Below are 12698 nucleotides of genomic sequence, written 5' to 3'. Positions count from 1 at the left end.
GTCAAACACAGTCAATATCCGTATCATTACTGATCTTGACTACATACTACAGTCAAACACTATCAATATCTGCATCATTACTGACCTCTACTACATACTACAGTCAAACACTATAAATATCTGTATCATTACTGACCTCTACTACATACTACAGTCAAACACTATAAATATCTGTATCATTACTGACCTCTACTACATACTACAGTCAGACACTAACAATATCTGTATCATTACTGACCTCTACTACATACTACAGTCATACACTATCAATATCTGTATCATTACCGACCTCTACTTCATACTACAGTCAGACACTATCAATATCTGTATCATTACCGACCTCGACTATATACTACAGTCAAACACTATCAATATCTGTATCATTACTGACCTCTACTACATACTACAGTAAGACACTATCAATATCTGTATCATTACCGACCTCTACTACATACTACAGTCAGACACTATCAATATCTGTATCATTACCGACCTCGACTATATACTACAGTCAAACACTATCAATATCTGTATCATTACTGACCTCTACTACATACTACAGTAAGACACTATCAATATCTGTATCATTACTGACCTCTACTACATACTACAGTCAAACACTATCAATATCTGTACCGCTACTTTTATAGGATTTTTATTCTCATATCACCCTAATATCCATAGGACACAACATTACAATTTTTGTGGAAATATACATTAGGTCTACTTACTCAGTGGCGTAGCCAGGATTTCATTGACGGGAGTGGGGGCAACTTTACCCTATTTTTTTCGAGGGCACTACCCTCTAAATACACCACTGTAGTTACTTGTACAAACGTAGTAATATTATGAGACACATTGCATAAAATGCAGGAATTTATTTTCAAAACTTATTCTCACACAAAATACCCTTAGGATCGTTTGGGGAAGTTTAGTCCTCAAATGATTTTGAATACTTGTAATATGGCTGCTTTCCAATTTATTATCAAGGTTAAAAGTAAATTTCGACTAATTTGTAATTAAAATCTATTGCCGAAAGAACAAATGAATATAAACCAAATTTCATACAACGCGGAATAGATAGGTTTGAATTGAGAAGTATTCAGCCTTGAACCATGAACTCTTCACAATCGGCCTTGACATTTATTTGTAAACAAACACGACATTTATTTTTCAAAAAGGGAATTTTTGATAAAAATGATGAATATTTGATTGCAAAATCGTTATTTTAAATATTTTGGTAGTTTTTAGCAATTTTTTCCAAAAAGAATATCAAATCATGAATTATTTTATTTACCACGCCGTGGTAAATAGCTGTAAAGGTACTTATGGCTATTTACCACGCTTACCACGCCAGTGGTAAATAGCCACTGCCAAAATTCAATGTTTCGTTTCAAGTTTTTCTGCATGTGACGACATCACATGCAATCTATCATCTGACGAAATTGTTATTTCCTTATCTGATTCATTTAATATGCTCTATTCAATAAAAGATCTCTTACTATGTGTGGTATTGTCGGGTGTTTATGTTTAGACATCAACTTGTATTATCTTAGTACTTTTGTTTAGATTTGTAAGAATATGAATATATTTTGATGCTATTCCTCAGAATAAGATTAAAGGAAGAATGTTGTCAGATCATGGTTAGTCAGTGTGATTATTAGCCAATGTTATTTTCATCTTTTTAAACCTTTTTATGATTTTATCTTCTGCTACATTTACACTTACAGCTTGTGGTTCAGAATGGTCCACGGGCTGTACTAATGCCGGTTGCACATATAAAGCGAGCTGGACCTATGATAGCAGTAATGACGAAATAAACTTTGTTTTGGAAAGTACATCAACTACCAGTTGGTTGGCAATCGGATTTTCGGATGATCAATTGATGGTAAGTACAACAATTGGAAACCAGACCTCTGCCTTTGTGTTTCTTACTTTCTCGTGCGTTTAAAATGCTCAAATTGCCGATGGATGCCCACGACACAATAATAGTAACGTTTTATGAAAGTGGGCCCGAAATGTGTTCATTTGATATATGTAATTAAGTGGTAGTATGTGCCTATTTAATTAGTATATTTTCAAATTTCTATATAATTGTTTGAAATCAGAATTGAAATTAAAGGCTATGGCAGAATTATAAGCCAGTAAACGAATATTCTCTCCATTAATCTTAAAATAAAAACAAAGAATGATTTTACAATGTCGAAAAAAAAAATTGATGAATGCTACCAATGTACCAAATGAAATTTCTGGTCATTTCAACTTAAGACTTGCAAGCTAAGATAACTTTTTTTTATTTAACAGCCAGGTTCTGATGCCTTTTATGGATTCTATGAAAACAATCAACTTATTGTCAAAGACGCGTGAGTATCCAAGACCTTTGAAAACCTTTTTGATGACATAATAATGCTTATATTGATTAGATTAGACATCTTATTCCGAATATTCTGCAATGTTCCTGTGCCTCACACAGACCCCAATTTCAGGTGCAGATTTGTCGAGCTTTAGAATGACGTGTTAACTACATTTATCTAAATGTAAATGAAATGGGCGTCAGAAGTTCATTTGAAAGTACTTGTGGTAGTTGAAATGAAATTCGACCAACATGTTTTAAAAAGAAAACCATCAAATTGTATAACCCTTATTAGAAATAAATTCCTTGTTTCTCGATACAGACTATTCACGAGGTTACTATTTTAATACTTATAGATATTTGGCAGCGAAACAAACGCCAACAATTGATGGAACTCAGAATGTGGTAGTTGTCAATGGCGCTGTTACTAATGGTATTCTGAAAATAGAAGTAAAACGAGCAAGAAACACGGGTGATTCAGCTGATAAGTCATTTACTGACTCTGATTGTTACTATTTTCTCTATGCAATGGGTACAGTTAACAGCGGTTCAATATCATATCACTCAAAAAGGTGGATCTCAACAGAGAAAATATGTATCAAAGCATGCGCTAGTAAGTGTACGATTAATTTCATTGATATTTCATAATATCATCGGAACAACAGAAACAAAGCAATTTCAGGCGTGTCCTGAAAGAGACATATTTTCTTGAGGTTGATTTGGGCCTTCAATATATGTAAAAAGTCTTCAGAGATACAAGTACTGTACGAAAATCGCATTAATCCCTTCAAATAAACCTAGATAAGATAAATATATGTGTATATTATTGTCGATACGTCCATCCGTTCTTCTTTCTTGTAAATACGTTAGGGGCTACACTTTTCCTCCGATCTTGATGGACCTTGGTATAACTATAAATATTGATAAGATCTTAGTCAAGATTGAATTTGGTTAATTTTAAGTAAATGCTTTGTGAGTTATTGTCCAAAATTTGGCTTTCAAACACACAGATTCTTAAATGATTATCTGATCTAGAATAACTAGTATATATAGTTGACCAGTCTTATTTATCTTTAACAATAAAGTCAGTAGGGGCCTATGTAGTAACTACCCCAAAACCAGAAGGTGAAGCTGAGGCAACAACAGAACCAGAATCTGTACCAGAGAGTAAGTTAAGACCATACCGTTCAATGACAGTACATAATTTTGTTTAATCTAGTACCGTGTAGTAGTTGAACAATCTAAAACAAAATAAAGTCGGTAGTAAGAATATTGTCATTTTGCCTATAAAGTGTGTTTGTTTTTCATAGCCCCGGAACCAGAAGTAACGTCTGAACCTGAAACGGAAGGAGAAGTAACGTCTGAACCTGAAACGGAAGGTGAAGTAACGTCTGAACCTGAAACGGAAGGAGAAGTAACGTCTGAACCTGAAACGGAAGGAGAAGTAACGTCTGAACCTGAAACGGAAGGTGAAGTAACGTCTGAACCTGAAACAGAAGGTGAAGTAACGTCTGAACCTGAAACGGAAAGTGAAGTAACGTCTGAACCTGAAACAGAAGTTGAAGTAACGTCTGAACCTGAAACAGAAGGTGAAGTAACGTCTGAACCTGAAACAGAAGGTGAAGTAACGTCTGAACCTGAAACGGAAAGTGAAGTAACGTATGAACCTGAAACAGAAGGTGAAGTAACGTCTGAACCTGAATCGGAAGGTGGAACAAAAACTTGCCAATCACCTTTACCAGAACTAGGCTATTCGAGTGGAGGTCGTATTGTTGGTACCAATGACCGAAATGGAAGTAAGAAATATCATAATATTACTTTCACACTAATAACACTATAGATCAGAAGTCATAAGGTTTTGCGGAAGGGTGAACATGTTGCCCTACACTATTGACACCCTCTTTGCTTAATTGGGAATGTGACTTATTTATAGCCCCGAATGTTAATTTGTCTTATTCACACACATTGATTTGACTATTGAAGATGCTCCGCGTTATGGAATGGATTGTTCAGATATTATTGTGGGTACAGCAAGAGGTGAAACAAGTAGAATAGGTGATTACTACAGCCGCGATAGATCCACACCTAAACATGATAGCGTCTATGGTGGTGAAGACAGTCTAACTGCAGCTTTAGGCTTTGAAAATGATGGTCAAACAGTGATTGTATTTAGGAGAAAAGTTCAAGGTAGTTAGTTAAAAATACAATTATATGCTTTTAAGTGTTCGTACATGATTAAATCACATTCGATGAATTGGCTGGAGATCAGTTAAACACTTGAGCAAATCATGAAACACGTTACAATCTCTTGATTTACACCCAGAGTGATGATGAAGTATCATTTGTGTCTTTTCGAGATTTGGGAGATTTCAATGTTGAGTCTCAATAATATAGTAGCAACAAAAATGCATCCCGTTCCTCATGCTACAGTACTTCAATTAAATTCTTTCGACATGATTTTAACCAAATGATTTTCAGCATTCCACAGATCTGATCACACTATTGAAAAAGGTATAATGAGTGTGATTTGGGCACATGGACAAATAGAAGATAGTTATAGACATAATCCAGAATCTGGTGATAAACCAGGCTTTTATGCCAAAGATCAGCTTCTCTATCATGGTGCTAGCCCCAACAGAGGAACTGCAAGTATAAACTTCTTGGGTGAGTACAAGCAAGCACGTTTGGCCTCTGACAAAATTAACTGATTTAGGTAATTACGACGTATCCAAGAGTAACTACACAGCATAGGTTAATGTCTCCGGACCGTGTTGGTGTGCGTATCCCGTGTTTTTCAGGGCCGCAACAAGAGTCTTTCTTTCGAGAGGCAAAAAATCTTGTTTTGAAGCCGCCAAAGGCTCCCGCAGCCCAGAAACTCTAACCTAATGATATTAAATCCTCGATACCGGCCATTTCCAAGTACTGATCTTTTTTCTAGTTAAGTAATACATTTTTTATGATTTAATTTTACTTCACTGTATTTGGTGCATATTTGATAGATTAAATAGTCCAACAATATACCTCAAAATGCCTATAATCTTTCAGCTCTTATGAAATAAGTTTTTTGACTTCTCTTCTTATTGGGATGAAAGTTGGTATTCTACGTGAACTGATGAGTTCTCAGATTGATGTTGAAGTTCACGATATTCGTTCGTTTGTTTTCGTCGAATTTGAAAAATGTGGTATTGGACAATAGAAATCAGAGGCTGGGTAACACTCATCATAATTGATGCTTAATGGGACAGGTGTGCCATTTTGGGAAGTTGATTTTAGTCTTGAATATATGTAAATGGTCTCCAGAAGTACCAATGTACCAAAATCACACAATTCATTTAAAAATACTTCAAACTATGAATTTTACTCATTATTTCTATATATCAATGAGTATCTTAAATTGACGAGTAGTCATTTTAACAGTCAATGGCAGATAATTCTGGACACACATGGTTTGAGGCTCAGATTTCGTCGGTGAGCTGTGAACACTATTTCTCATTAGCTCAACTAAAAAAATCCAATTTCTGAGACTAAAGTATGATTGGTCAAAGAAAAGCATATCTGTCCCTTTAACTGCCGCCATCGACGTAAGTTACCTTATCTGGTAAGATAACTTTAGTCATTGTTTATTGATCTTTTTCTTGTACGGATAACAGAAAGTGCCCGAGATCTCAGTACATCGTGTAATGGTAACTGGCCTACTGAATGTGATAACTGTGACCTGGAAGTGTCGTGGGTTTATAATGAAGACACGGATGATATCAGTTTTACAATGAAGGCAAGATTAAATGAAGAAAGCAAATGGATCGGTGTTGGATTTTCTAAGGATAAAAACATGGTAAAAAAATTTAATGGCAGCTTTCAGATGGTATTAAAAATATCACTGCAGTCTCCTTCTTATAAAAATATTGCCTCAATCTCTTGATAGAATAATTTACGATTTTCTTCTGAATTGTACCATTTTACACATCTATTTCATGGTCAATTTTCACTGTTCTGGAACATACTTAATTTAGGTCTGAACTACATTCGTCCATCATAGTTACATCATTTAGATTTGTTGATTAGAAATAAACATCCAACAAATTAACTCCCCCATGAATTATACCTCACCTTTACCATCCATTCTTATCTTGTTTAGGCTAATTCTGATGCTATTATTGGCTGGGTTGATAATGGTCAGGTGCACGTCTCTGACAGGTAAGTAAGCACTTCCAATCGTATGAGTGTGTGATTTTTTTTTAAAGAAATTTCCATGCAGTCAAAGATCTCCAACCACGAAGCCGTACAAATGTTAAAACAGTAACTCTGAATAAACTTTTAAATTGTATCGCTTCTTCAGAGTTGGACGAGACGAAGGTAAAAATGGAAGGCATACATTCTAAAAGTTTTGAATTCTAAATTCATTTAATCTACATGTGCTCTAGGACAATTGGCAAGTCTGTGATGGGATTGTCAATCATTATCTCTTATTACCATTGATAATGGCACCTTTTTCTTCCAGGTGGATGACTGGGCAAGTTCAACCTCAGAAAGATGCCAAAGACGATATTAAAAATAAACGTGGTATAGTTGAAAATGGTGTAACCACTATAACCTTTGATAGAGCAAGAGATACCGGAGATAGCAGTGATTTGGCTTTCACTGATAATCAATGTTTGTATATGTTCTATGCTGTGGGTGGCGGCTATAAAAGTAGTGATGAAAGTATCACGAAACATGGAAATACACCAACAGTATCATCTAGTAAAATCTGTATTCGATCTTGTGATGTTGGTAAGTTGATTATGCTGAAGATTTTGTCTGATTTGGAACTAAAACTTAAGCCAATATCACTGCCAAAATAAACCAAGGACTTGATCTAATAGTTCGGTAGTTGGCTGAAAATTTGTGTGACCAGATTCAAGATCATAACTTCCACTATACCCAGAGTAATAATTGTTAAGTAAGCAGCTTAAAATACTTTTGGTGTTGGACCTCATAAATACTTTTAGTTGAATCCTTCAGAATAACTAAGAGACATGAATCTTTTAAGAATAAAGTTGGGAATGCGCCCCACTTCCACCGTATCCCCACTGTTTACTACACTTAAATCTTGAATTTCATGATAAATATACGTATAAAGAGTGCCCTCCTCCCCATCCCCCTCTACAAACCCGGGATCGAAATCAAAGCTTTCAGCTGAAAGTGACAATATCTGATCAATGTTGCCCCGGAACCAAATCTTCAAATGACGCAGATTTCGGGTTTGATTCTCCCAGATGTACAAGATAAGGTCCATACTGATAGATTTTATCTGCTATACTTACAGTTGCAAGTGGAACAAGTTTAATATCAACGGTTGAAGTTACCTTTAATAATCAATATGATTCCAAACTGAGTGATAGAGCATCTGATGAATTTAAGAATTTAGAACGTACTATGAAAGAATGGGTGAGTCAGAGTTTTATCAATTAGCTTGTCAATTATAATTCTCCAATATGAATATATGAGAAATATGAATAGTATCTGATAAAATGAAATAGAGTCTTTCATCTTTCTTTACTAATCCATAAAACAATGCCATGTTCTCACAAAATTCTTTATTTTTGATTTCATTTATTTAAACAGATGGATATGGTATTCAAATCTCTCCCTGGTTATCTGGAAACTAAAATTCTTCAATTCAAGTAAGTTCTTTACTACTTATGAATAAAACAGTACATTGATATCTAATAACTCAAACTGTTCAGTGATGTCATTGACTAAACATGTTCAGTAATATCTAATGACTCAAAATGTTTTTGATATCGAATGGCTCAAAATGTTTTTGAATAACTAATGACTCAAAATGTTTTTGAATATCTAATGACTCAAAATATTTTTGAATATCTAATGACTCAAGATGTTTTTGAATATCTAATGACTCAAAATGTTTTTTTTTATATTTAATGACTCAACACATGTGATATGTAATGATACAAAATGTTCAGTGATATGTAATGTAATGACTCAGCATGTTCATTGATACCTAAGGACTCAATATGTTCAGTGATATCTAATGACTCAAAGATATTTTTTTGACATCTAATGACTCAAAATGTTTTTAATATGTAATGACTCAAAATGTTTGTTTTTTTATGTCCAATGACTCAACATATTCAGTGATATGTATTGACTCAAATTGTTCAGTGATATGTAATGACTTAACATATTCATTGATATGTAATGACTGAGCATGTACAGTGATATGTATTGACTCAAAATGTCCAGTGATATGTAATGACTCAAAATATTCATTGATATGTTATGACTCAAACTGTACAGTGATATCTAATGACTCAAAATATTCATTGATATGTTATGACTCAAACTGTTCAATGATATGTAATGACTTAACATATTCATAGATATGTAATGACTGAGCATGTTCATTGATACGTAACTACTCAATTTGTTCTGTCATATGTAATGACTCAAACTGTTCAGTGATAAGCAATGACTCAATATGTTTAGTGATATGCAATGACTCAATATGTTCAGTGATACGTAATGATTTAATATGTTCATTGATACATAATAACTTAATATGTTCAGTGATACGTAATGACTTAATATGTTAGGTGATACATAATAACTTATATGTTCAGTGATACATAATGACTTAATATGTTAGGTGATACATAATAACTTATATGTTCAGTGATACGCAATGGCTTAATATGTTCAGTGATACGTAATGACCTAATATGTTCGGTGATACGTAATGACTTACTATGTTCAGTGATATGTAATGACTTAATATATTCAGTGATACATAATGACTTAATATGTTCAGTGATACATAATAACTTAATATGTTCAGTGATACGTAATGACTTAATATATTCAGTGATACATAATAACTTAATATATTCAGTGATACATAATAACTTAATATGTTCAGTGATACGTAATGACTTAATATCTTCATTGATTTAATGACTTGATAGGTTCAATATTAAGGTTAATTTTATGACTCAACAGGTTCAGTGATATATAATCAACATGTTCAGTGAACTGTTATGACTTATCAAGTTCAGTATTGAGGGTGAGGATATGTAATGACTCAATAGCTACAGTATTAAGGGTCACAATATGTAATACCTGAACAGGTTAAGTGATATCTAATGACTCAACGAGTTCAGTTGAATCAAAACGTCATTGATATGTATTGACTCAACAGGTTCAGTGATTTGTAATGACTCGACATGTTCAGTAATATGTAATTACTCAACAGGTCCAGTGATATCTGATGAATCAGCATGTTCAGTGATATGTAATGACTCAACATATTCAGTGATGAATAACCAGATGACCCTTGTTGGGTGATGGATTCTATCTATTGAGTTTGTTGTTAAGTGACCTGTAATGACTAAGATTGTTCATTGAACTGCAATGACTCAAACTTTTCAGTGACCTATGACCTGTGATGAATGGGATGAACTCCCGTGAAAATCAACATTTGATGCCTGGCCCTCAAATCCGTACGTCACATCTGGGGAACTAGGTAGGGTCAGAGTAGTCAGCTTACTTGTAACCTCGGACTTGAATATCTTATGACTCAACCGGTTCAATAATAACTTAACCTGTTTGTTGAATTGTTATGACTCAACCTGTTGAGTGACTTCAATCCACTCATCTCAGCATGAAATAATGATGAGATTGCATTCAAATGATTTGCAAAAGTATATCGTACCTGTTTTTTGTATTGATAGACAAGGAAGTATCATAGTGGTAGCTGATGTAGAATCTATTAGAGATAGTGACTCAGTGTCCAATAAAGCCCAGTATAAAACAGATATAGAAAGTCTATTACAGAGAGGTCAAAGTTCGCCTCCACAAGGCTATACTATCACTGGTTTCAATGTTGGTAACCCAAGATCAGGTAGGCCTTTATTTCTATAAAAAAATCCTATTTGAATGAATTAAAGTAGCACTTGAAATTGACATGAGTGGGTTCTGTCTTTTAGAAATACAACTTTTGATTTTGCATTTTGCCATTTTTTTGTACTCAAACTTGATATAGGGTTCTGACATATTTAAATTTAGAAGAAATTGCACTGCTCATTATGCAGTTGTAAAGTAATTGTCATTATTGGTCTTCTCTGGTAAAGAAATATCCGCATTTCCATCAATTCAAAAGATGGTTTTAAATTCAGGAACAGAACAATGTCATGTAATTCTACATACATATTATAGACCAAAAAAGGTATTTCAGTAGATAAATTCTGAGATTATCAACATTTTTCTTTTCTTTTTTTATAGTTCAAGCTCCTAAACCATTCCGTTTAACACTGATCGAAGAGATTGTAATTGGTCTTACTGTATCTTTGGTGATTGTAATTGTAATAGTGGCTGTCTGTAAATTATCAGAAACACAACGTGAAAAGAAAAAGGCAGCGGCATCAAATGTAAGTACTGCTTCTGGAATTGGTCAAGAACATTGTGAACATACCGGTATTAACATTTAATATATTATATTGTTGTGCTAGGTGGGCATGTAGGCAGGGTTTAATGCAGTATTTTTAGCATAAATGCTTTAAGAACAACTTTAGCATCAAAGAGAACAAAGCACAGTATCAGCATCAGTGGCAACTTATAGACCAGATACAATGACAAGCAGTATATTTTGATTGTCATATATATGTGTAGCTCAATATCTTGACCAAATCAAAATGGCTCAAATTAAGGATAAAAAATAAAAAATATATGCCTGTAAGAGCATGCATGTTTTGAGATGTGAATTGTCCTTTTGTCTTTCAGAAACACCAGAGGTTTAATGGAGACAGCAGTTCAGGATCTAGTACAACCAGTTTATCAAACCAGAAACCAACTCTGGATTATAAGATGCCAGCCCAGGGATATACTAATGCTGGATACAATACTACATTAAATTCCAGTAATGGTACCCAAAGATCAACTATCACTTATGATGAATTCATCAAAACAAAAAATATTCCTTAAACTATTGGAATATTATTTTTGTTGTAAGAATTGGCTCAATTATTTTCATTTAGTATAATTTTTTGAATTTATAACATATTTATTATAAAAATTACTTTTATCAATTAATATCTATCTCTATCTTCTGATAAAACTAATTCCACATTTTTTTTAACTGAGGATCTAACATATGGTTTATCTTCAATCACATACGAATTGACAAAAGTTTGTAAGAGAACTGATATAATCAATATTAGATGAAGTTAGATGTGACATCAGATTTTCAATTTAAAAAAATTGTACCGCAAACTTCAGGTTAAATAATCAAATTTATGTTTATTAATGATTAAAAATTATTTAAAATAAAAAGTCCTTATGTAAAAAAAAAGGCATTTTTACATTTTTCAATTGAGAATTTAGACAAATGTCTTATGTGTTCAGGTAAATTCCAAATTACTTAAATTGTGGTAATATAATATATTTATAATATTCACATAGTTTTTATGCTGCTAATTTTCTGGGTATTTATGTATTCTTTTTTAGCATGACTTTTTACATTCACATATATATATCGGTCAAACCTTCTCATCTATATTAACAATTTTACCACATCTTCTATAATCATATAAATTTACGTAAGAAAACATTTAGTGATTCAAACTATATCTGTGTAAGTTGTATGAAGTTACCAATCGTGACAATAGAACAATTACTTTAATATTGCAATTACCTCAGTATTTGTCCTGGGAAATATCTTGGCAGTACATAGAAATTTAGAGAGGTTTCAATTTTCATATGTATGACCCAAGAATAATTTGATTGAAATAAAAATCCATACAAGCAAAATTTCATCAATTCAATACTATGTAGTTAGAAGATTAACACATCATACTGTTTACAATATTTAGCAACATGTAATTCAGTCTATTGAGTGGTCAGGAATATATTGTAGATATTTGTTAATTAAGAAAAAGCAACTTCATATTGGCTGGTCCAATGCAACTTTTTCTTAACATGTTATTATGAAGCTTTTCATTTTTTTACTTTGTAAATATAAATTTCAATTATTATGGTCACAATAAATTTCAAATCATCACAAATAAGGCAAACTTAGACTCTATTAATTTGGTGTTGATGTATATATGGCTAATTTTGATTATTACATAATGACCATCTTAGGTAAATTTTTTCCTTTTTTAAGAAACTTTCCATGTTCATCTATTGATACCTCAGCTAAGGATAATTTTGAAGGAAATTATTAAAATATGATTAATATATAATAAGTATAAATTAATTCATTAATATAAAGTGATGTCCAAAAAACTAACTTAATGACAGAGTGGCATCAGCTTTTTTGAAGAGTGAATGTGCTTTATCTCACTTTCAA

The 12698-nt window shown here is 32.9% G+C and overlaps 1 protein-coding gene across 1 annotated transcript in view; it reads left to right on the top strand.

Moving 5' to 3' along the window:
* LOTGIDRAFT_152053 (hypothetical protein) overlaps positions 1-11332 on the top strand; it is a gene marked incomplete at both ends in the record, with an annotated part of 25295 nt that extends 13963 nt beyond the window's left edge. Inside the window, 15 exons of the mRNA XM_009045533.1 lie at positions 1731-1888; positions 2305-2363; positions 2710-2966; positions 3407-3520; positions 3664-4149; positions 4337-4540; positions 4832-5017; positions 6004-6185; positions 6489-6547; positions 6852-7123; positions 7659-7780; positions 7958-8016; positions 10084-10253; positions 10634-10779; positions 11132-11332. Coding sequence (XP_009043781.1) covers positions 1731-1888; positions 2305-2363; positions 2710-2966; positions 3407-3520; positions 3664-4149; positions 4337-4540; positions 4832-5017; positions 6004-6185; positions 6489-6547; positions 6852-7123; positions 7659-7780; positions 7958-8016; positions 10084-10253; positions 10634-10779; positions 11132-11332 — 2675 coding nt within the window. The remainder of the gene's footprint in view (positions 1-1730; positions 1889-2304; positions 2364-2709; positions 2967-3406; positions 3521-3663; positions 4150-4336; positions 4541-4831; positions 5018-6003; positions 6186-6488; positions 6548-6851; positions 7124-7658; positions 7781-7957; positions 8017-10083; positions 10254-10633; positions 10780-11131) is intronic.
* Between the last annotated feature and the right edge of the window lie 1366 nt (positions 11333-12698).

The sequence above is a fragment of the Lottia gigantea genome, assembly GCF_000327385.1.
Source record: "Lottia gigantea unplaced genomic scaffold LOTGIsca_1, whole genome shotgun sequence".
NCBI classification, from domain to species: domain Eukaryota; kingdom Metazoa; phylum Mollusca; class Gastropoda; family Lottiidae; genus Lottia; species Lottia gigantea.
This window is presented reverse-complemented; position numbering and strand designations above follow the sequence as displayed.